The 26,340-nt window shown below is 40.7% G+C and overlaps 1 protein-coding gene across 1 annotated transcript in view; it reads left to right on the top strand.

Annotated features, from left to right (window-relative positions):
- Positions 1–25,293, top strand: part of LOC124613455 (juvenile hormone acid O-methyltransferase-like) — a 95,141-nt gene extending 69,848 nt beyond the window's left edge. The window contains exons 4-5 of the mRNA XM_047142159.1: positions 11,573–11,723; positions 25,106–25,293. Coding sequence (XP_046998115.1) covers positions 11,573–11,723; positions 25,106–25,293 — 339 coding nt within the window. The remainder of the gene's footprint in view (positions 1–11,572; positions 11,724–25,105) is intronic.
- Positions 25,294–26,340: the final 1,047 nt, after the last annotated feature.

Raw genomic sequence — 26,340 nt, 5'->3', positions numbered from 1 at the left:
CAAGGTCGTTGGCTTGCCCTGACTCCTGATAATCAAAAGTAATTTCTCGCCACAAAAGTGGAAAATACTCTCACCACTTGCCACGCCGTTATGTTGTGATTATGGGCGACACACAAACTTCCTATTTGTATCGAAAACATGCATTTAGCAGCAGCCTGGCTGTGACGTCATCCGAAGCATAGCGTAAGCCGGCGTTATAGCTCTCAGGCCGTATTCATATACCATAGTTAACACAGACTGCGCGTGACGTCATTACACTGAAAACAAACTCTAAGTTACCCGACTCGCGGCAGGACGCACAGTTTCTGTTACTACGCACTCTTTCGAGTGGAGTTGACACTTGTAGTTTTTCTCGTTTATAGCTGCAATCAAGCACTGATTTTAACAAGGAAACACTATATCTTAATGCTTTTACACGTGAAGTAGTGCACTTAATCTTATTTCGCCGAAATTCCTAGTATTAATGCAATGAATATCATTTCGACATGTGGCCAGGTGAAACATACTGACAGTACTATTTACAAGCAACAGAATGACAAATCTTCGGTGTGTGTGAAATCTTATGGGACTTAACTGCTAAGGTCATCAGTCCCTAAGCTTACACACTACTTAACCTAAATTATCCTAAGGACAAATACAGACACTCATGCCCGAGGGAGGACTCGGACCTCCGCCGGGACCAGCCGCACACTCCATGACTGCAGCGCCTTAGACCGCTCGAAGTCTTTAGTGAATACTTGTTTTTGTTGCACTGTGAATCTTTTATTCCACCGTTTCCACAGGAGTGGATTGCAAAATATCAGTTTGGCAGCCAACATTACCTTTCCGACGATTCCTCAATAACATGTGTGAAATGTTTTGTTATCCTTTAGTAAGAAATGAAATTCGTTTATAACCGTAAGGTCAAGCTTTTGCGCAAAATGACCTACATGTTTTATGACTTCTGCCACTTAGTGATTCCGGTATGTGAAGCAAGTAAAAGTTTGCCAGTTTACGTTAAAAGAATCTCCTTAGAGAACTTAACTGGTTCACTCAACAAAAACAGATTTTGTAGGTATAATTAGCTGTGTACACTCATCTTTAGTTGTGTATGGCGCCGTCAGAAGCAGATCTGCACCACAAAGAACTTTCTAACTGGCATATAAACTCACTCAAGATCTGCTGGAAGTGTTGTTTAATGCTGCCAATAGTCGAAGAGGAGCAGAATATCGATCGAGCAGTCTGAAGCAGCTTCCAAGAGATTTTTGTACATATTCAGATTGGTACATCTACCAGTGCTAAATGCTCTACCATTCCAATAAATGACGAATATGATTACATACCTCATCCAGTTCCTTACGCTTAGTATTTGGCTAGGAAACTGAACAAAAACCAAGATTGCCACATTTGGCAAATTTCATCATCTTTTAAACTTTCTACCACCAGTATCTTGAACAGAAAAAACGGGGGTTGCTTTTCTATTACTTCCGATGATCATGTTTATCTGTGAAAAATGGGCCAGAAACTATTACACAAATGACAATTTTTAATGTGAAAAACCCTTTTAAGAAATTAGTTACCTCAGCTTTGCAGGACGTAAGAAATGATGTTTTCCTTCAACTGATAAAAATGTTTCAAACAGTCCTCCCCTTCATAATCACACTTATCAACTGAAAAAATGTTGTGCTCATTGAGTATTATAAAATAAGGCTATATAATGAAGTGACACTCCACAGCAAGAAGCTACACCATGGTCTGATTAGAAGTGTCACTACAAAAATAGTTTTGTTTTATAATCAGCGATTCTGTGATTGTTTAGAAAATAGAATTGTGTTCAAAATGTTCAAATGTGTGTGAAATCTTATGGGGCTTAACTGCTAAGGTCATCAGTCCCTAAGCTTACACACAACTTAACCTAAATTATCCTAAGGACAAACACACACGCCCATGCCCGAGGGGGGACTCGAACCACCGTCGGGACTAGCCGCACAGTCCGTGACTGCAGCGCCTTAGACCGCTCGACTAATGAAAATAGAATTACATACGCATGTGGCGGCATCTACAGCTGCAGAAGTTAAGTCACCTACAGCTGAACTGTAGCTTTTGTGTTTGTTTGGGTGAAATAAATGAATGAATTTGAATCCCATTCTATAAACATCCTCTGTATTTTTCTTAAACTCCGTTGCCGACAAGTGGGAAATTAATGTCTTGCATTTGTGTGTAACTCAGAATATCAGTTTCTAGATATCTGTGCACTAAAAATGTGTTATCATCTTAATTTTTTAGAGGACTGGACAATTTTTTTGGCATTACGGAAGCATCCGATTCCACTCGTCTGCTTTGACCCATGACGTAATCAATATGGTGGAAACGGCTTCTTCCACCGTATACAAAATTACGACAGTGACGTCACTACAAACACAAGCCAAGAAACGATTACAAAAATAGAAATGACACAATAACGCTTCACTCAAACAACCGCAGAAAGTTGGGAGTTTAATGCGGGGACAAGCTACATATACAACAATAAAAACAACACCAGATCATACCAAACAAATAATATCCAAAAAAAATTTAAATTACGGCATTCCGCAACAAAACCACAGGAATCGGACATTTCCCTTGACCTCCATAGCTCAGCTGCAGCTACTGATACCAAAAAACAAACACGTAGAACTCTGAAACGTGGAATCAAAAACCCAAATACTCCTTATTCGCTACATCAATTAAAACACAATAAATTACCATAAATATACAACACACAAAATATCACATTGCTATACAATAAAACCGAAACAAAAATTTCTTAGCAAGGAAAGCCAGAAGTACCATCTAGATACACACACACACACACACACACACAACACACACCTCCGCGTAGACAACGCCACGTCAGAAACTTCACACCTAACGTATTGACCAATTAGAACGAACATCTGCAAAATCTGTGTGACAGAGACTATATCATCGCACATCTCAGAACGTAATGATACACTCGTGAACTTTATTTTCATATACATACCTAACGAAAAAACAATAAAGAAAAATTAGACTTCTTTCCGCACAACAAACACCAAACTAATAGGACCTAACAAAAGTGCCAAACAAATGAACAGAACAGAACCTTAATCACTCAGTGAAAACGCTTCCACAACCCACGTTAGCGCACCAACTACCTAAACTCAAAACCACGTTAGCACGATGACAACCAAAACTCAAATGAACCCAATATCACAAGTTAAACTCCGCATGTCCACGTCCGCCACCAGAGGGCACCTTCAAATTCAACAAGACGAGGTCTACAAAGACAACCAACACAAAAACTCTGCGCCGTAATGATGTCAAACACCACACAATGACGTCATGAGTCAAAGCAGATGGGTGGAATCGGACGCTTCGTTGACCCTCTTTTTTTTCTTCTTCTTCTCCCTCATACAGAGTATCCACTGCAGCCAAAATGAGACTAAATAAAGTTGATTCTAAAAATATATGTGTTAAATGATAGTGTTATAAATTTTATAGTATAAGGATATAAGTTTTGCATAAGTGCTGTTTTCCTGTGATAATTTAAGTGTTTGTATTATTACCATTAGTACTTTCATTTTTCTTTTGTGTTAACCGCTGATTTTAGAATTTTGTTCAACATTTTGGCATCAGGTCAGGAAGTGAAAATGTTGTCATGAGAAATGTACTCCCCCCAGACGCTTGACCAGAAAAAACTGAAACCTCAACATACATAATATAGCCTATTGCAGATCCTAAAGATTTTACCATACTGATAATGATCCTGTTCAAAAAAGACTGTTTACCTTACTCTTCAGAGAGAGCTGTTCATCTATAAGAAATATACAGTAATATTAAGACAAACAGTGCTATCAAGCTCGATTAATGTCTGTATAAAGTGTTTAGAGTGTACATTGCTGTCCATGTAAATGGTATTTTTTTGTGGGGAGGGTAGGTGTCGGACATTGGTGTTGGCATATTTTCACTCTGCTGTAAATGAGTCCTCTGGGCAGGGCTCTTTAAGTACATGAAGTGTTTGAACATGTGTAGTAAATAGTGTCTATGTACCAGAAGTGAGCAGCAAGATCAATGTGTCTAGCAGGTAACTACACATCGTGCAGAATGCTTTTTAAGGCTCTTGGAATTCTTACTACCCGATACCAGTACTCGTTAATGGTTTTTCTTACGACAGCAAAAACAAGTTTCAGCTGAATTGTATTGTACTTAACACGATACAAGACTATCAAAATCATTTTCATGTGCTCTTTGCATTCTTGCTTAGTGTTCCGAGAGGAGTAATGGGATCTGCTGCAAAGCTATGGTACTCATCAAGCTCCCATCCAACATAAAGAAAGAAACTGGTAATTTCTACTAATTCAAAACAAAACTATTCTTAAATCAGGCATTCTTTTTGTTACTTGAAGAAGTAGATTCAATAATTAAAAAGTTCTGCTGGTTACTTAGTAGTTATGAATGTGTATTATAAAGCTATATGTTAAATAGTAATGCACTTCAAACAAGACTTAGTTTTTGCAGCTACAAATTACTATTTAGTTTGAAAAATTCAAGTGTAATCAAGTTAGTATTCAGCTGCCAGAGGGAGGCAAACAGCAAGTATTTAGTGTAACTGTGGATGCTGCACCTCTTTTCAGAGTAACAACTTCCCTTTTACTTCAGTTAATTGGCTGCTGCAGATATGACTATAGCTAGGCAGCATAGACATAGGTACATTTATGTTAAAACAGACTGTCTACAGTTTGCTTGTTGTAACTATAGATCTTGTCTCATTCCACATCGCTGACGGTTCTCCATCTACAGTGTTATTTCGTTAGAGATCAAATTTTATGCTTCGTATTGGGAGCATAACTAGTGACCTTCATATATGCCCAGAGAAGTCTTCTTTTGACCCTATACACTTCACAAACGGATGAAAATCTCAATTGTGAAAGGGAACTATTTCAAAATCCTTGCAGAGGTATTTCCACGAGTTGAAAGATGATGAATGGCTAAGATTTTGAGACGACATATTGTTAATATCTAGCTCACTAAATAAATATTGTCAATGTTTTGTAATATATTGCGCTTCCTTTCTTGATATCGTTCCGTTATCTGTACCGGATTACGCAAAAGTCAGAAAATATATGCGCTTGTTTTGTATAAATACCTGACATTATGCACTTAAACGAGTTTCCTTCCTTACAAAAGCATACTAAAATATCTCACACATATTCTTGTGGAATAGTTGGGAAACTAATGCTGTGCGTGAAATTGTTCTTTTGTCTTTCGCTCCTACGGAAGCGGTGAACTAGAAGAATGCACAGAAGGAAAAAAAAAATATTCACTAAAGAACAATGACTCAGTCGCTTCTTAAAAAGAACTGTGAATACATTTCAAACTGACCACGTGTAGAAACGCTAACCATTGCTTTAATATCAGGAACTTCGGAGAAACTAAGTTAACTGCACTACTACATGAAGAGATAACCGATCACACGTCTAACAGTAGTACTACAGTTTGTTGAATCGTGAAAATCAACGCTTGATTTCAGCTATAAATGAGAAAAACTGTAAATGTAGTTCCACTTCACACAGCTCGTAATGACAAGAACTCGGCTTTCTGCCCCGAGTCACGTGATTTAGATGTTGTTTTCAAGCCTTAACACGGCAGAGATAGGGACATGCGCAGTCTGTGCTATGTATGGTCTATGGCCGTATTTATGTGTGGACGCAGCGGAAGGAAGAAGGGAATATTTGTCGTCATCTGCTGTATGCCCAAGTAGCACCAGCTAAATGGGCGCTTCCTTGGACACACATTATTTCTTATAACTCTCTCGTGATTCAATTTACAATCTTCGCAATTTTTGTATGAATGGAGTTAAGTAGGCTTTAATTACAGAAAAAAGTTTTAGCTCGCTTGCATTTAAACTTTGCCGGCTAGAATGTTTAGAACGGAACCGATAGTAGAACATGACCTCTGATCTACAACTTTAAAGAGACCTTGTATTGATTGGTATTTGCGTATAAGTCTTAAAACTTGTTATAGCTTTATTATATGATGGATATAGTCAAGTGCTGTAAGCAGAGCTGTCTATCATTAATATAACTGATACTTAGTCGATTACAAATAGGGACGTTTTTGTTCCAAATCTAGTTTTCAGTAGATTACTTGAAAACTATTAGAGGTAGCTTAATGGGGTCACATAGTTAACGTTTTTGTATCAAACTGAAGCATCTTACGAATTTTCAAATTTCTCAGTCTAATACACTACTGACCATTAAAATTGCTACACCACGAAGATGACGTGCTACAGAATCGACAGGAATAAGATGCTGTAATATGCAAATGATTAGCTTTTCAGAGCATTCACACAAGGTTGGCGCTGGTGGCGACACCTACAACGTGCTGAGATGAGGAAAGTTTCCAACCGATTTCTCATACACAAACAGCAGTTGACCGGCGTAGCCTGGTGAAACGTTGTTGTGATGCTTCGTGTAAGGGGAGAAATGCGTACCATCACGTTTCCGACTTTGATAAAGGTCGGATTGTAGCTTATCGCGATTGCGGTTTATCGTATTGCGACATTGCTGCTCGCGTTGGTCGAGATCCAATCGGTGGGTTCAGGAGGGATATACGGAACGCCGTGCTGGATCCCAACGGCCTCGTATCACTAGCAGTCGAGATGTCAGGCATCTTATCCACATGGCTGTAACGGATCGTGCAGCCACGTCTCGATCCCTTACACAACAGAAGGGGACGTTTGCAAGTCAACAACCATCTGCACGAACAGTTCGACGACGTTTGCAGCAGCATGGACTATCAGCTCGGAGACCATGGCTGCGGTTACCCTTGACGCTGCATCACAGACAGGAGCGCCTGTGATGGTGTACTCAACGACGAACCTGGGTGCACGAATGGCAAAACGTCATTTTTTCGGATGAATCCAGGTTCTGTTTACACCATCACGATGATCGCATCCGTGTTTGGCGACATTGCGGTGTACGCACATTGGAAGCGTGTATTCGTCACCGCCATACTGGCGTATCACCCGGCTGATGGTATGGGGTGCCATTGGTTACGTGTCTCGGTCACCTCTTGTTTGCATTGACGGCACTTTGAACAGTGGACGTTATATTTCAGATTTGTTACGACCCGTGGCTCTGCCCTTCATTGGATCCCCGTGAAACCCTACATTTCAGCAGGATAATGCACGACCGCATGTTGCAGGTCCTGTACGGGCCTTTCTGGATACAGAAAATGTTCGACTGCTGCCCTGGCCAGACATTCTCCAGATCTCTCACCAACTGAAAACGTCTGGTCAATGGTGGCCGAGTAACTGGCTCGTCACAATTTGCCAGTCACTACTCTTGATGAACTGTGGTATCGTGTTGAAGCTGCATGGGCAGCTGTACCTGTTCACGCCATCCAAGCTCTGTTTGCCTCAATGCCGAGGCGTATCAAGGCCGTTATTACGGCCAGAGGTGGTTGTTCTGGGTACTGGTTTCTCAGGATCTATGCACCCAAATTGCGTGAAAATGTAATCACATGTCAGTTCTAGTATAATATATTTGTCCAATGAATACCCGTTTATCATCTGCATTTCTTCTTGGTGTAGCAGTTTTAATGGTTAGTAGTGTATTTAGCGCCTTCAGTTTTTCGTAAAACACTGATTTTTACCAAAATATTGCTCCGAGACTTGTAACAGTTGATTGGGACGTACATATGCATATTCTGAACAATTTTTGGATCTATAGCTTTATTATCTAGCAGAATTTGTTTTTCTTTAAAACATGTATGTAGGGAAACATATTCAACTGATCACTCTGAGATATAACAGTTTAAACATCAATATACTGAAGCATATACTGACAGAGTTTGAGAAAGCTACTTTAATTTTTAATGTCATCCTCAGATAATGGTACAGCACTTGTATGCTACGCAGAGGCGCGTTGTGATGTGGCGCTAGTAGCAGTGAACTGGCAAAGTCCTGGTACACTTGCTTGCCTCTGTATCTCTCAAATGAGGAGCGCCGGAACAAAACCCGATATATCCACGTTTGCTGTCTTCGCGTGTTTGAGCTGTAGGGGGAAGATACGGGAGTAATAATACATGCTGCCACAAAATGATTTTCAGCACAACGCGACATCAAGTGTTTTATGGTGTATATCTTCTTTTTATAGCTTGTGGAGTCATTTAGAGATCACTATTCGTTACTTTCTGTATTAACAGCAAGTGCGAATTTATCGGTTTTTGTTCCGGCGTTCCGCAAATGATACAGCGCTTGTTTCGTCACAAAGTCATCAAATTAAATGGTTCTAATGGCTCTGAGCACTATGGGACTTAACATCTGAGGTCATCAGTCCCCTAGACTTAGAACTACTTAAACCTAACATACCTAAGGACATCACGCACATCCATGCCCGAGGCAGGATTCGAACCTGCCACCGTAGCAGCAGTGCGGTTCCGGGCTGAAGGGTCTAGAACCGCTCGGCCACAACGGCCGGCCACAAAGTCATCATCGAGATCACTTTGATGTAAGCGGCGTGCAGAATTACCGGCCACGATTCATCATCTTTAATGATCTCGATGCCGATAATGTATTAAACTCTAATCTTCCTTCCCACCCATTTTCACACTGTACCTTATTAAGTGCTATATTTCATAGTTAGCCTGTAAATGGATCTGTTATATCCCTCTTTCATTTTATTTCCATTCCCACGCCTTCCTGTCTCTTCTTTTAAGCCTCTCAGATGATGTTTTCGCCGTCCAATCGAGCTATTGGCATGTAATAGGTAAACTAGTATGATGCATCAATCTTGTTTTATTTCTTTCCGATCGGCAACCGTTTCCTTTTCCCTGCCATGGCTTGAATAATTCCTGTGGTTTGTGGCTGTCTGAGTGAACCATTGCAACCGTATCAGTAGAGGCCAGAGAAGTTTCATTTCATCACAGTAAAGCAGTGCAAACCTCACAGGCTCTTTTCCATAGATATCCACTAACATAGAGTGCTGTAAACCTTGGACTTTCACGCCTTATTGATTCGTTCAATTGGCTAGGTCCACGGAACGGGTTCCTCTGCCACCGTGTGAAAACAGAGGTCCCAGTCCCAATGGTTATCCACTTCTGGTTTCATAAGACACTCTTCTTCCGGTCATCAAATTGTGAATATCTCTGTTCTTTGGAACGTTGTCCATCATAAATTCAGGTCTCTTTATGTAGTTTTAAATGCTTATTGCAATGAAGCACCCAGCATGCTTATATAGATTTAGCAAACACTAATGTTTTCGGTGAAGGTCTAGTTTTTATTCCAATAAAATTTTTGTGTAATACACAAACTTGTTATTGCGCTTTGTTCATGGCTGAATCAAATCGCTTGTCCTCAATATGTCCGATTTCGTTAAGTTCAGACGACTTTTGGTAGAGTATATAATACCAATGATATTTCTCGGATGTAACAGGATTTACCAATAATCAGTGATAGGCCGTTGTGCTAGTCTGAAGTACTTAAAGTTCCCTAGTTAATCTGTTTCCTTCATCGATTTTCCCACAACATCTGCATACGATTCTTCTTAGTTTATCGTGCTTTCACTGTCATATATGTTTTAGGTTGGACTTGTCCTCTGTTCGGTACCAACCACCAGGTTTGATTTATCCTTAGGGAACATTCCTATTAGGTTAGGCTAAATTTACTAAATAAAATGAAGCCCTATATCAATGGTAACATTAACAAGAAAAGGGTTTTGTCAAAAATATTGTGTTTTTACGTTTGATTCTGAACTTGATTTTTAATTTCAGTAAACATGTATGACTGCATAGTGCTAATATTCCTGAAAAATAAACAACTAACCCGTGTGTCTATAGTAGTATTTGATGTGTATCGATAATTATCAGGTCTTTTTTCCAGCTGTAGTGGACTTTAGTTTCAATCCTTTGTAAACACCTGTAACCCGAGTTCTTTTTTTGTATTGGTATAGTACACTATATGATCAAAAGTCGAGGCGTCGTTTGGTATTTACCAGCGTGATATATGGCTTATGAGCACTGTCACAGTGCTTGCAGTGGATCCTGATGTAGTTTTGAGTTCCTGTGTGATGGTCTGGATAGATGTCTGCCTATTACACATCACGAACCTCTTCAACTGTCGGCGGTCTGTCAGTCAACAAAATGGTTCAAATGGCTCTGAGCACTATGGGACTTAACATCTGAGGTCATCAGTCCCCTAGAACTTAGAACTACTTAAACCTAACTAACCTAAGGACATCACACACATCCATGCCCGAGGCAGGATTCGAACCTGCGACCCTAGCAGTCGCGCGGTTCCGGACTGCAGCGCCTAGAACCGCGTGGCCACCGCGGTAGGGTGTCAGTCAACACACGAGGTCGGCCAACAGGCTTTTGTGCTGTACGTGTCCCTTCACGTTTCCATTTCACTATCGTATCGGAAACAGTGGATCTAAGGATGTTTAGGAGTGTGGAAATCTCGCGTACAGACGTATAACACAAGTGACACCCAATCACCTGAGTACTTTCGAAGTCCGTGGGTTCTGCGGAGCACCCAATTCTGCTCTCTCACGATGTCCAATGACTACTGAGGTCACTGATATGGAGTACCTGTCAGTAGGTGGCAGCACAATGCACCTAATATGAAAAATGTATTTGTTTCTGGGTGTTCGGATACTTTTGATCACATAGTGCATGTAGTAACTCCCTTCTTTCCTGCTTTGGGGGAATGAAAAGCAGTACGAAATTATTCATTCCTCAATAGTCCCCGGAGGTTGTATTTTAATCCTCATGTGAAGTGCCTTTGCTGATGAGTATGGTTAGAAATTTCATTGATTTAATAGTATATGATCTGCTGTTGGCTTTACGCCCTCCCAGATTCTGCTTTCCCTTGTAATTTCTGGAAATTCAGTGATCAGAGCCACCAAGCTTTGAAAATATTTGCTTGTCAAACGGAATCCAGAAAAGACTAGTTTGCTCTGCAGTTATGATAAATCCTCAAAGAGTCGATCGTCGCTGTGTTGAGGTGTCGAAGCCATACCGATTTCCATTGCCCACTTTTTAAATGTTTGGCTGTTAATTTCCCAGTGATTTCACTCGTGGTTGCACGCACAGTGAACGGCGATATAGCAAAAAGGATATGGATAAATCTCTATCTCCGACTACCGAGAGATCCAAGTGTTTAAACGAGTCTTGTAATATGGCAAAGGAGATAATTTAATCAATAACTGCAGTCGGTGAAAGAAGGGAAAGAATCCTACATCTTTCTTCCTCACACCCTACCCAAGTGTAATCACTAAAATAAACGTGTGGACTTATTTTTACCCGTTTCATGGTTCTTGGGTTCGTGGGTGATGATATGTATCATTTAGGACTTGATCTGGTTACCCCCACTATGCATAGTAGCTATCTCTTTAATTAGAATTGTCTGTCATGGCCGCTGGGCAGATTATACGATGTACTCAGCTGTGAAAATCAAAATGTTAATTAGCGTAACACTGTACGCGCACCGTGTCACTACCCTAGGATATGAATAGAAACGTTACTGAATATCACCAATATTTGCAACAAGCAATATTTTGGTCTGTTACAGGACTACCGCCAGTTTGTGACTCCGTACCAGTTCATAGAAGATCCCGAGAGAAAAATGAGGAATTACCTGCAGGAGATCGGATTCACTGTAAAAACATGCCGCGATGTGAGAGACGTCACATACACCTCGAAGGACGAGAGAAATGTAATAAGTAAGTCGACAACAATTACACTCGAAAATCTCGAGAGGGATCCAGACAGACTTTTGTGAAGAAGAAGTAGTGCGAAATGTGCGATGGAAACGTTGGAAAATGGAAGTTGGTCAATTCAAATAAATTTTCTTGTGCACGATAGAATTGTCGGGAACGAGAGTCTCATTCTCGCAATATAAACATGAATGTTGTTCAATGAGAATATAAATGAGGGCTGATACCAAAATAGCCGGCAGGGGTTGCCGAGCGGTTCTAGGCGCTACAGTCTGGAACCGCGCGACCGCTACGGTCGCAGGTTCGAATCCTGCCTCGGGCATGGACGTGTGTAATGTCCTTAGGTTAGTTAGGTTTAAGTAGTTCTAAGTTCTAGGGGACTGGCCACCTCAGAAGTTAAGTCCCATAGCGCTCTGAGCCATTTTTTTGATACCAAAATAAACATTATGAAAAACTAGCGTCTATAATTCTACCACTGGTAACATGCACAGGTATTAAAATGTTCACGGAATTCAGGAAGTTCTAGCCAATTTCTTGTTCCATTTCTTATCGAATCCTCATTGGTTGATTGGTTGATTTGGGGAAGGCATACAAACATCGGGTTCATTGGTACCATAGGATTAGGGAAGAATGGGGAAGGAAATCAGGCGTGTCCTTTCAAAGGAACCATCCCGGCATTTTCCAGAAGCGATTTAGGGAGGTCATGGAAAACCTAAATCAGGATGGCCAGACACGTGTCTGAACCGTTGTCCTCCCGAATGCGAGTCCAGTGTGATAACTATTGCGCCACCTCGTTCGGTCGAACCTCATTAATGAATACGTTTACACTACTACAAACCTACACTTTCGAGATAGTTCAGTTTCTTCTCTCGTTTGGGGCTATTAGACGTAGCATCCAGTGACTACACTAAGGTGATATAGATCATGGGATAGCAATATACACCTATGCAGGTGGCGGTAGTATCGCGTACACAAAGTATAAGAGGGCAATAAACTGGCGGAGTTCTCAGTTGTACTCAAATGATTCATGTAAACAGGTTTCCGACGTGATTACGGCCGCACGGCGGGAATTGGAGGACGTTGAGCACGGAATGCTACTTGGAGCTAGAAGCATGGCACATTCCAAATCGGAAATCGTTAGGGAATCCAATAATTCGAGATGAACAGTCTCAAGAGTGTGCCGAGAATACCAAATACAGACATTATCTCTCACCACGGAGAGCGCAGTGGCCGACAGCCTTCACTTATCGACCGAGAGCAGTGGAGTTTACGTAGAGTTGTCAGTGATAACAGACAAGCAACACTGCGTAAGTAATCTGCAGAAATTAATGTGGGACGTACGACAAACATATCTCTTAGGGCAGTGCAGCGAAATTTGGTATTCATGGGCTATGGCAGCAGACGACCGACGCAAGTGCCTCTGCCAACAGCACTACATCGCCGTAGCGCCTCTCCTGGGCTAGTGATCATATCGGTTGGAACCAAGACGAATGGAAAACTGTGGCCCTGTCAGATGTGTTCCGATATCAGTTGGTAAGAGGTGATTGTAGGGTTCGAGTGTGGCGCAGACCCCACGAAACCATGGACCCAAGTCTTCAAAAACGTACTGTGCAAGTTGGTGGTGGTTCCATAATGGTATGGTCTGTATTTACATGGAATGGACTGGTTCCTCTGGTCCAGCTGAACCGACCTTTGGCTGTAAATAGTTACGTTCTGTTATTTGGAGACCATTTGCAGCCGTTTTTGGACTTAATGTTCCCAAACAACGATGGAATTTTTGTTGGTGACAATCCGCCATGTCACCGGACCACAGTTACTTGCGACTGGTTTGAAGAACTTTCTGGACAATTCGAGCGAATGATTTGGCCACCAAGGTCGCCCGACATGAATTCCGTCGAACGATTGTGGGACGTAATCGAGAGGCCAATTCGTGCACAAAATCCTGCACCGGCAACACTTTCGCAATTATGGACTGCCATAGAGGCAGCATGGTTCAATATTTCTGCAGGAGACTTCCAACGACTTTCTGGTTCTATGAAACGTCTAGTTGCTGCACTACGCCGGGCAGAAAGAGGTTCGACAAGATACAAGAAGCTATTCTATGACTTTTGTCATCTCAGTGTCTAAGGCATTTATTGAAGCCCTTTCTTCCGGCCAAAAGAGGCATTCCTTCTCTAAGGGCACGCCTTCTCTCTTCTGTCCAGCCATTGTTCTGCTTTTGCTCGTCGTGGAAGCCCTTAAAGTTGTTAACGAGAGATTTGTGCTTTGATCATTTAGAAATCCCACCTGATCCATTTCGGTGCACTTCAGGTTCTTTCTTACTTCCATGAACCATTTATCAGAGACTTCAGGAATGTTATCCAGTAGATTCAAAATCTGTTTCTTTAGTCGGTTTGCAGCCATCATGAGCAGATGTGCATAAACTTAAATCGTCGTTTCCTTATCGCCTCCATCAGCTGTTCATTATACCTGTATATCTCTTCTCTTCGTCTGTCTGTCTGTCTGTCTGTTATCCTAAAACCCATTATTTGGCCAAGGATCTTGCGTTCATTGTTCTCTGCTTCTCTCACTTAAGCCTTCACTGTCATTCTGAAGCGTTCGCTTTCGTATAGACATTCGGTTTTGATCACTAGTTGTGCTGGCTGAGTTCCTGAGATGGCCTTTTCCTTGCTTAGGGCATGCATCCTACAAAAAGCAGTGGTCATCTTCTCTCGCTTGCTGTTGTTGGTTTCTTTTTCGCTAGTTTTCATCTGCACTTTATCATCAAGGTATCTGAAACTGTCCACTTTTTATCTTTTACCGTACTCAGTCGTTGGGTGACGAGGTCCTGTTCGGATGTTGTTACGTTATGTCTTTTTTTTTTAAAGAAATTTGGAGGCCAGCTTTCTCTGCCTGCTGCTTCAGCATGTTTATCTGTTTCCTGATAGGATCGTCAGGTCATAGGTAAAAGCAAGGTCGTTGTCTCCAAGACACTCCACTGTGAACGTCGATCAGTAGCCCTTTCCCAGAACACTACTTCTTCGTCCTCCAATGTAAACTTGGTTCAGTAGTCCGTTCCTGGAACACTGTAAGTGATCCTCCAACGCTAACCTCTTTCTGGAAACACGGTCTTCCGATCCTCCAATGTGAACTTCGCTCAGTAAGCCTTCACTGAAGACCATTTCTTGATCCTCCAACTAGGAATTTGTTCAGTATTAGTGTTCCCAGAACACAATTACTTGATCTTCCAATGTAAACTTTGTTCAGAATCCTTTTCCCGGCTAATTCCTTTTCCTATTCTCGAATGACCTTCACCAATATGCACTTGAACTGAATTGGGATAGTCACTCACCCTGTCGGATTACATTTTAATTGAAAATTCCTCAGAGAGTTTTCCCGTGAATTTATTTTGAATATGTCTGCGTTAATTGATTGATGATTTACACTATTTTGGGGTCCACTCCAAATTCTGTCAAGATATCAAACAATGTTTACCAGTGCCTGCCAGTGTGGCCGAGCGGTTCTAGGCGCTTCAGTCTGGAACCGCGCGACCGCGCGACCTGCCTCGGGCTTGGATCTGTGTGATGTCCTTAGGTTAGTTAGGTTTAAGTAGTTCTAAGTCTAGGGGACTGATAACCTCAGATGTTAAGTCCCATAGTGCTCAGAGCCATTTGAATTTGAATGCTTACCAGTCTACCGAATCACAGTTCTTAAAATTGACGAAGGCCACTTTTAGGTCCTTAGAGATGTAATTATCCGCTAGTCTTTCCATGCTCCAAAATTGCTCGGCCCATGGCCTTCTTTTTTTGAATGCACCTTGCTATCCGCCAGCGGACGATCTGCTTGCTCAGCCAGCCTAGACTGCTAGAGTACCTTGAAAGTCTGAGGTAATCTATAAATTCCACAATAACTGTTCAAGTCAGTTCTATCACCCTTTGTGTACAGAGCGTGAATCAGTGTTGTTTTCCATTCACTAGGTTTTATTCCAGTTTTCTATATATTTTCCCTGTATTGACTTAGGGGATTCATGATGACTTGTTCTCTACTATTCGACGTGTCCGCTGCAATCTAGTCCTTCCCGGTGACTTAACTGTTCTTCAAATACACAACAATTGTGGCAAGTTCATTAGGATAAAGAGCAGTGGAATTGTTGTTTCTTACTTCTGGAATCATTCTCGGCTATTTTTCTCTGTGCTATTCACTTCTTAGCAGTAACGCATGGACTTGACTAGAGTCTCACAGTTTTCCTTTTTATTCGCTACCGGATTTCCATCGTCCCTCTTGAAGCTGAAACTGCCGATAGCCTCTTATATGCTGAAGGTCCTGTAAAAGTTCGTACTGTTCCTTTTGAATTCTGACTCTATGTTTGCGATTTCTTCTGTGACTTTGGCTCTTTTGGCTTTAGAAAGAATTTTTGCAGTCTGCTTCCACACTTTTTTGTACACCTTTTTTGTCTTCTACTTTGTTATTCTTTCATATCTTCTGTTTAGTCAGCGTACAATATTTTATATATCGTTACGCTTTAATTGACTTCCTTGTCACGGTCTTCAGTCCACCATGGCTGTTTGCGACACCTTTGTGAAGCAGCTATTTCTTTACCAGCATGTGCCATACTTTTTCGGATATTCTACTCTAACAGCTCTTGAAAATTAGCTTTGTTTTGCTTTAGCCTTTCGAGGTCGACACTAATAACTTTATTCTGAGGTAAGTTCTTCTTATTTAATGAAGGAAGGGTTACCTTTACGCGAATCCGAAGCTGCTCTGAGAAAAGGCTGTCTCCTTTCCTCACTTCCACATTGTCCGCCCCAGTAGCTGAGTGGTCAGCGTGACGGATTGCCGTCCTCTGGGCCCGGGTTCGATTCCCGGCTGGGTCGGAGATTTTCTCCGCTCAGGGACTGGGTGTTGTGTTGTGTTCATCATCATTTCATCCCCATCCGGCGTGCAGGTCGCCCAATGTGGCGCCGAATGTAATAAGACCTGCGCTATGGCGGCCGGACCTGCCCCGCGAGGGGCCTCCCGGCCAATGACGCCAAACGCTCATCATCATCAACTTCCACATTAATAATTTCCGTACTATTCAGTTTCGATACTGTTACGTTGTCCACTTGAAATGATTCACGATCTTCTCGTGCAGAGCGCCAAGTATTCTTCCGTGGTTAGCTTTTAAAAAAAAGTTGACATAAGTTTAAAGTCAAAGGAGTCACACACGTCAATAAGTCTTCCGCCAGTTTTATCTGGTCTATTGCTGACAAGGTAGCTGCCAACGATATTCTTAAACTGTCGCTCCTCACCAGCTTACACATTGAAACCGCCCATTAAATGTTTGACATTGCCAAACAGGTTTGTTTGTATTTCGCTCTCTAGCTGGTCCCAGAATACGTTTAATTTTCAGGATTTCTTTGATTGTCTTCACACTGCACGATGGCACTGAACAATGTGTACCTTCCTGCATTGCATGCTCATTGGAATATTAGAGAAGACAGCCTGTCCGAAGGAGTGTTGAAATCTCTTATGGAGTCAGGTACTTGTTTCTGAAGACAAAATGCCGTGCCCTGTTCCTGAAGATTTACTCCGATCCTATGCCTAAGTTTTCCTTTAAATGTTCTGTAATTCTCTTAGTCGAAGGGGTTTGAATCTGTGAATCGCGCCTTCTGTAATAAGAGGAGCTGAATGTTTCTCATTTCAATTTCCAGCTCTGGAGTATAGTTTGTATGTTGACTGTTCCAAAACTGTGGTGCATCTTAGTTCTTAAGCTAGACCTGACTGCATTGGCTAGAGTGTTAGTCTCTATTTTTATTGCCTAAAAGACTTACAAAAGTTTCCGACTCGATTTTGCTTTTTGGTACAGGCTCCCCAAAACTCAAAGGACTGTGTGCGCCGCCAGAAGCGAAGATGGCTTTCCGTTTCCGGCTACCACCTGGACTAGTTCTTTCTAAATGTGTTTCCACTGTGCATATTGTTACTGCACAGTACGTTTGGGAGACCCGATATTTCTGTCTGCTGTTATACCTACGCTTATAAGCCATAGGGCTGGTTATTCCGCCCACATTACCGTTAGGAATGTTCCTCTTCCACCGTCCGTTCAGAGCCAAACCACACGTAAGTTAACTGGGTGAGGGAGGTGGTTAAATTGTTACTAAATATTTTTTTTTCCTTTTTTTTCTTTTTCTTTTTCTGCTACTACTTTTTCTTCTTCTTCTTCTTCTTCTTCTTCTCCTTCTTCTACTACTACTATTACTACTTCTTCTACAACTACTGCTACTACTACTACTCTAAAATATCGTAGCTTTTAGTCTGCTACTATAGTTGTTGTAATACAAAATTTGCAGTCTTCCTACATCCGTACATTGTAAGTATTCATTTCATTTTTTCCGTATTTTCATGCACACAGCATTGAATAACATTTTATCCTACTTTTTCCCCTTCTAGCATCAGCATCTTCATTTCTGTCTTTTTATTCTTTCTTTTTATTGTAACCACTATCATTCTATTATGCAACAAAGCAACAACTGTAACAAACAGAACACTGCGGAGAGAAGGAGATCCTTTCAAAGAGATTATCCTGACTTTTGGAGTCAACAAATTATGGAAAGCGTAAAAAATATTTGATATGACTTAGTGGAAGAAGGACTATTCGTATGATGACGTTATAGAAGAAGAAATAGGAATCGATCTAGAAGGTATAGGTGACCCAGCAGTAAAGTCAGACTTCTGAGCAAATAAGGGAAAAGGAGTGGATAACATTTTTTCGGAATATCTAAAATCATTGGAGGAAGTGGCATCCAAACGGCTATTCGAGTTGGTGTGTGGATCTATGGGACATACAGACTTTCGAAAAATCATCCACACAATCTCGAAGATAGGAAAAATGGATAAGTGAGAGAACTACAGTACAACGAGCTTAACAGGTCAAGCATCCAAACTGCTAAATAGAATAACATACAAAAGAATGGGAAAAATTGAGAACCTGTTAGCTGACGGTCAGTTTGGCTTTCGGAAAGATAAAGGCACCAAAGAGGCGATTCTGACATTGGACTTGATGGTGTAAGTATTTGTATGGAGTGTAGCCATGTATGGAAGAGAAACATGGACGATAAATAGTTTGGATAAGAAGAGAATAGAAGCTTTCGAAATGTGGTGCTACAGAAGAATGCTGAAGATTATATGGGTAGATCACATAACTAATGAGGAGGTATTGAACAGAATTGGGGAGAAGAGGAGTTTGTGGCACAACTTGACTAGAAGAAGGGACCGGTTGGTAGGACATGTTCTGAGGCATGAAGGGATCACCAATTTAGTATTGGGGGGCAGCGTGGAGGGTATAAATCGTAGAGGGAGACCAAGAGATGAATACACTAACCAGATTCAGAAGGATGTAGGTTGCAGTAAGTACTGGGAGATGAAGACGCTTGCACAGGATAGAGTAGTGTGGAGAGCTGCATCAAAGCAGTCTCAGGACTGAAGACCACGACAACAACAACAACAGTGTAAGCAAGACGTAAGGAAACTCAAGACGCGTTCATAGGATTTTTCGACCTAGAAAATGAGTTCAACCCAAATGGCGCAAGATGTTTGAAATTCTGAGAAAAATAGGAGTAAGCTCTAGGGAAAGACGGGTAATAGACAGTGTGCACAAGAACGAAGAGGGAACAATAAGAATCGAAGACTAGATCAAAGAGCCCTGATTAAAGAGGGAGTACGACAGGATGTAGTCTTTTTGCCCCTACTTTTCAATCTATACATCGAAGAAGCAATAACGGAAACAAAAAGAAGGTTTAGGAATGGGATTAAAATTCGAAGTGAAAGGAGATCAATTACAATATCAGCTGATGACATTGCTATCCTCAGCGAAAATAAAGAAGAATTACAAGACCTGTTAACTGAAAAGGGTGCAGAATAAGGATAAAGTGTATAGCGAAGAAAGACGAAAAAATGACAAACAAAAATGAGATTAGCGATAAACTTAGCATCAAAAATAATAACTAAGCAGTAGAAGAAATTTAGGAATTCTGCTATCTCGAAAGGGAAATCATACACGGCGGACGAACCGAGAAGAACGTAGTACCGCCGTCAAAGAGGGTATTCCCGGCCAAAAGAGGTCTGCTGGTGTCAGACATAGGCCTTAATTAGTGAAAGAAACTTATAAGAATGTACTCCTGCACAGCATTGTACGGAAGTAAATCATGGGCAGTGCGAAAGCCGGAAAAGAAGTGAATGGAAGTACCTGAGGTACGGGCACTATAGAAGAATGTTGAAAATTATATGAACTGATACGAAAAGATATGAGAAGGTTCTCCGCAGAATCGGCGAATAAAGAAACGTACAGAAAGCACTGAAAAGAAGAAGGGACAGGAAGACATCTGTAAATAACTGCCATGGCACCGGAGGGACCAGTAGAGAACAAAAACTGTTGGGGAAGGCAGAGACTGGAATTCTTCCATCGTATAATTGAGGACGTATGTTGCAATTGCAAGTCTCAGATGGAAAGGTAGGCACAAGGGAAAAATTCGTGGCTGGCCGCATCAAATCAGTGAGAAGACTAATGATACAAATTTAAAAAAAAAAGTGGAAGGAAACTTGGATCAGCCTGTACACGTCTAGTGGCCTACCCACTGCGCCCTCTCACTGGATTTGAAGGTAAAGGCAATGAGGTAGTAGGAAGTTGAAATTCGGAAACAGCAGGAAGCTGTGTGTTCGGATTGCAGACCTCGTAACTTACTTCGAGGTTGCCAGGGACATGGGCTTGAGGGTTGAATCAGAACGGCACTCAGAAAATATGCTGTAAATTAATCCAAGATATAAGGATGAGTAAAACAGGTTGTCAACATTTAGTGAGACTGCAGAATGAAGGTGTACGTGTTTGTCCAGCAGCACTCATTCGCGTGTGTCTGGAAAAGCGAGAGTTATGCTCAGCTGAGTCAGTGGAGAGCCTTCAATCGCAATCCAAGATAGGCGATCAGTTTGGTGCAGTCCATCAGTTTGGTGCAGTGATGGATGCACTCCGCGGGAAGCAGAACGTGGATGATGGAGATGTTATTGATGTAGCAGGATGTTGGCTCCGACGTCGACCAATAGAGTAGTACCATGCGTGCATACAGGCCTTCCCAATAAAGTGGTGTAAGGCCGTCGCCAGATTATGTTGAGAAGTAGGGTTTTGTAACCAAAACAGTGTGGAATAATTTGGTGTATTAGAATTCGGAATAAAACCATCCTGCTTTTAGAAAAAAAAAAGTTGCGTTATTTGTTCAGTACCCCTCGTAGAAGATAACTATCAACACTGATCTACAAATTTTGTTGCAAGACTCCCGGAACTGTAACGTTTCAAATTCTAATTGGATACATTCCTTCAAATGCTTGTCATCGTGAATCTTGACGGATTAAACCTCATGTTTAGTACATCCCATACTACAAAAATCCATGGGTGTGGTATTTGGGGATCGTGGAGTCCATAAAATAGTACCCCATCTCCCAATCAATTCTTCGAAGTTTTCATTTAGAAAGTCTCTCACAATAATTCCGTAATGCTACGGGTTCTCCATCTCCTTGTCATATCAACTTATCGTTAAGCGGCTACAGATGTTCAAAACATGGATTGTTTTACAGTTACAACAACATTTATGAACATATGCAGATAATTTACAAAACTGACAGTACCATTAAAGAAAACAAAGCCCTATTAGCCCACCACTAGCAATAGTTGCCCGTACACCACAAAAAAAGAGATTAACTCTGTCTCCATCACCACATGGTGATTCGTAGAATCCCAGGAGACACACTTGTGTCTCTTCACTCTGCCATCGAACTTAAGAGACGCTTCGTCACTCCAAAGAACGCTTTTGTAAAACTTGTAATCGGATTCTTCTCAGATTGTGCACAACTTTCAGAATGCCATACCCCTGTCCGCATACTCCTCGTTTAGGCCTTGAAGTAAAGTACGTCTATATTATCTGAATTTCAGCTTCTCCAGAATCCTTTGTAAGCTTGTTGTTGCCAGTTCATACTTATTGGGCATTTTCATCGCTATTTGGTCGGTTATTAGACAAAACATTGGACGACTTCTAATACTTTTCTATAGTAACAGAATTTGGCCATTGTGAACGACCCAGTCTGTTCATATATCAAATTTAATTTGCAGATATATTGTCAAGATGGAGGTTGAATGTTCTGAAAACGTTCCACAAACAAATCACAAACATCATTGTAATTATGGTCATGTTTGCAAAACAAATACACGCAGTTCTGTAGTCAAATTATCTATTCGTTGTATCTCAGATAACAACAGACAACTTAACCTTAAAATACTAATGTCTGTTGACTTATCGATACCATGCACTAGTCAAATTCACAAATGACTACCGTTACTCTAGGCAAAATAAAGCCTAAGGATTACCAGTGACAACTGACGTATGCCCCAACCTGTGTTTCGTACCATTATAACTACTTGTAAGTAAGTATTATAGACAAGAATGTAAGTCGTGTATAATGAAAAACTATGCACCGGGTAATGAGCAGGATATTTGTTGGAGGACCAGATAATGAGAATACGCCTCGCTAAAATGAACATACTGCGATGTGTTACCCGAATCAGAACTAGATCAATTTGAGACGTTTTTAAGATAATCAGTTTTTATTGGAAAAATCTGTTTTGTTATAAAAGGGTCAGAGGAAAAAAACCAGGTAAGTCAGTTTTTCTTCGAAACTGAGGTATTGCTACAACTCGATTCAGACTAGGGATACACATTTGTTAAGAGGTTATAATACTAAAAAGAAAAGACCAAGTGAGTCCAGAGATACTAGCATTCAATATTGTGCTGTAAGGGGAAACAACAAGGCAAGCCAATTTTTGAGGGGAAAGAGGTAGACAAGTCTGTGGTGACTCATCCAACCACGGGAGGGAGGGTGAACAGAATTCTTATGCATCACCCCCTCTCCCTCCCCCTTTACAATTAGAGATTAGAAAAAATAAGAAATCTGCATAGATTTTGCAAAATATTTATCCATTCAAAAACATAGCAACCAATAATGCTTACTTTAAGCGGAAAATTTCGATGTATTCGTTTAGTATCCATTTCCTGCAATATTTTTGTGTTTCTTCTTTTAAGTATTTCGAGAAAGGGTACAAATGAAGTGACGTCGCTCCTTTTTCACTTCAACACTCTCGTCTTGGATGAGGACACTGAAGACTTATATACAAAGCGGCCCAGGAGAAATCGTCGCTATTCAGGGATACAACAGGTACGATCATTCGAACCAAAATAGTGCAGTGAACATGATCTCCAAAATGCACACCTTAAGAGCTATGAGTATTTCTTCATCTTCGAGACTGTGAAACAAATCTTTTCTCTGTAGTATCTTTGCTTTCTATATTTTGGGAAGAAATAATATGGATCAAAACAAGGAAAATATGTCTCGTAGACAAGAGCTCAAAAATGTTCAAATGTGTGTGACATCTTATGGGACTTAACTGCTAAGGTCATCAGTCCCTAAGCTTACACATCACTTAACCTAAATTATCCTAAGGACATATACACACACCCACGCGCGAGGAAGGGCTCGAACCTCCGCCGGGACCAGCCGCACAGCCCATGACTGCAGCGCCTGAGACCGCCCGGCTAATCCCGCGCGGCAGACAAGATCTCTAAAAATCCACACCTTAAGAGGTAGGAGCCCTTGTTTAGCAGAAGACGTATTTCACAGTAGCGAAGATGAACAAGTGCTCATACTTTTTTCAAGGTATGCACTTCAGAGCCTGTGTTTATTACACTTTTCTTTGCTCCGCGTGATCTTTCCTTTCATATCTCAGAATACTGGTCATTCCTACTGGGATATCCTGGATATTTTGTGATTCTACTGGTGTTCAAAATAAAATCTTCATCGTTTTCCCATTCATTCATTATAACCCTCAATTAGTGGCCTGAAGAAGATCAAAAATAAATTTCCTGTGCGTGGCCACCTGAAGATTTCAAGAAATAACAGAAGCATCCAGATGTTAGCCATCCCCTTTGACCAGGGTCAGTGTCAACCAAAAAATCGATACTGCAAAAAGCCGTATCAAAACTCAGCCTATTAAGATATATCACCTGAATTCAGCCACTGTCGTTTGATGAAATATCAAACGACATATCACGGAGGAATGCAAAACGACGTTATAAGAAGATCATGACAATGAACTGCCTATATCTACTTACAATGGAATTGCGCAGCTTTAGAATTACTTACTTGTCAACCGTACAGCAGCTTTGTAGTTATCTTCTATTCGCTGAAATCTAATTCGAACAGTTCCGTTCTTTATCTTGGATCTCCTTAAAATTTCCTACCTAAAATACAAAGATTTTCAAAATCTGATTAAGTTTTTCCATCCTTTTCCTGTGAAGTTCTTGTCATACTGCCCACAGCAAAACATTCATTATATGAGTACTATCGCCGTCCGTCACAACCAGAAATTCGTTAAGTCGTGATTGTTACGGAAGTAGTGTGTTTGTTTCGCTTTCACTTCCCTGCTTCTTTTACATTACTGATTGGTGTTGAGACGCATTTCGGAAAATTACTTAGTTCTTGGAACACTTTGGGTGCGAATAACGCTATTTACACATTATATGCACCGATGTTGTTTAATTTATGTCATGAAAAGTACTGTACGTTCTTATATAAAATAGACGTAATCACAGTTCAAACATTAAAATCGGTTTTTCTCAGGTTTCATAAAAATTGGCTTTCATGGTTCTTAATTTGTAACTAATATAACTTTTATTCTCTTTTCCTCATTTATGTCATTCTGTTACTTGCTGTACGATTTACTTCTCCTTCCACATAGAAAATTAGAGAAATGACAGCAAGTATTTAAGTACATAAATAAATAAAAAGAAATAGATTTGAAGATCAGATTAATCTGATTCAGTTTTTGTACTGTAGACTCAATGGTCATTTGTCAGGAGACTATGAATACATTACATCAAACTGGAACTGCTAATATTTATATAAGTAATATACTGTCAGAATGAAACATAGTTATGCATTTTTAATAAATTTATCACACACAAAATACCTCATCTTGACTGGTGTGACCAAGTGCTGTCAAAACTGAAATATCACAGACAATTTTAATTAAGCTGGTCTAACAGTTCCTGTTACATTCATCTATACAGTAGAAGGGGTTGCCTACCAAAAAGTGATTCAGCCTCTGTTTGAACTGTGCTTTATCTAAAACCAAATTTTTAATGTAGCGTTTAACAATACTTCACTTTGCTTTATTTCTGTGTAAGTTACTAATGTTTTAGTGTTGCACCCCTCCTATTTTCGCCACGCCACTTGTTGTTCAGTGATAGAAATAATTCAGGTCATTAAGAAACTTTGCACCATTATAAAAAGTTCGCCTGCTGCCTGTATTATTTATCGTTTCTCTTCTGTAGATACGGTGACTGCAATAAACCCCTTCGTCAGAAGAATCCCAAAGGAGCTCCGCGAGCCGTTCCTGCAGGACTATGTGCGGGAGGGCTACAGACTGGGAGCCCTGGCCCGACACAGTCTTCCCGATGATGGCGGCTGCTGCTACACTTTCCACTACGGCGCGCTGGTCGTACACGCAGTCCGGGCATGAGTTGCTGTTGTTGCTCTGGCAGTCAGTTCTGTACTGCCCTCAACCTTCCCCATGAAACGTCACGTTACTCAGCTATCACACAGAAAGTGTGTCTCAGTCGAAAAGTCAAAAATCCCAGTTTATTTTAAAAACATGGGTTGTTTTATTTTCGAAGGAAAAACGCCTTCTGTAAAACTTATGTAATTATGTATCTACACTCGAAGAACTAAATTTAACTCAGAATTTATGTATGTGTTTCAATGTTGGCATGTACAAAGATCGTACAGTGCAACCCAAATAAACATGAACTACTTCAATGAGTCCTAACATTTGAACCAATAATACTACACATTCACAAATTTGGGAGACGGTGCTACACAGTTTGGAGATTACAAAGTTCTTTAAATAAGTTTTCTTTGGGTTCTTAATTTCGTGCATGTGCAGATAACAAATAAACTGAATTGTCTTACCTCTAAAGCAGCAACAGTAAAAGGCGACGTATTCTGGCCTCTCATGAAAAAAATAGAAACATGCTAACTAGAGGCTCAGTGGTGTGCAATGCTACCCGTAATACTTTGAAATGCATATGAAATTCTTTTGGCTGATAAATGAAAACATTTAAGAAAAATCCGACGTCTTCGAAAAACGTATGACCTGGACAAGAATGCGGTAATGATTGTAGTGATTTACAAACAATGATTTTTTGTGAAATTGTATTCCAAGTTAACCTCTGCTTCTCAAACCTTTTGACAACTGGAATTACATTACTCAGAAATATTACATCCGTTTTACTGATTCACAAACAATTAAAATTAAACAGCAAGTAATATCTAACCTCACTAAAAAAAGCATAAATACAAACCATTGTATTACACACACCTGTCTTAACAAATCTTAGAAACGTTACAAAAGGGAAATATCTAACTAGTCTTTTCATCCAATCAGTGTATGTACAATCTGGAGTTACTCAACAATTACAAATTATCAGCCAACTCATCTACACTATCACTCTACAAAACGAGAGTCATAAATATTTAACACCTTTACCTTGCTCGCGAGGAGATTTCT

Source organism: Schistocerca americana, chromosome 4 (genome assembly GCF_021461395.2).
Source record: "Schistocerca americana isolate TAMUIC-IGC-003095 chromosome 4, iqSchAmer2.1, whole genome shotgun sequence".
In the NCBI taxonomy this organism is placed as follows: Eukaryota; Metazoa; Arthropoda; class Insecta; order Orthoptera; family Acrididae; genus Schistocerca; species Schistocerca americana.
The sequence above is the reverse complement of the archived record's forward strand: the minus strand, read 5'-3'. Positions and strand labels throughout refer to the sequence as shown.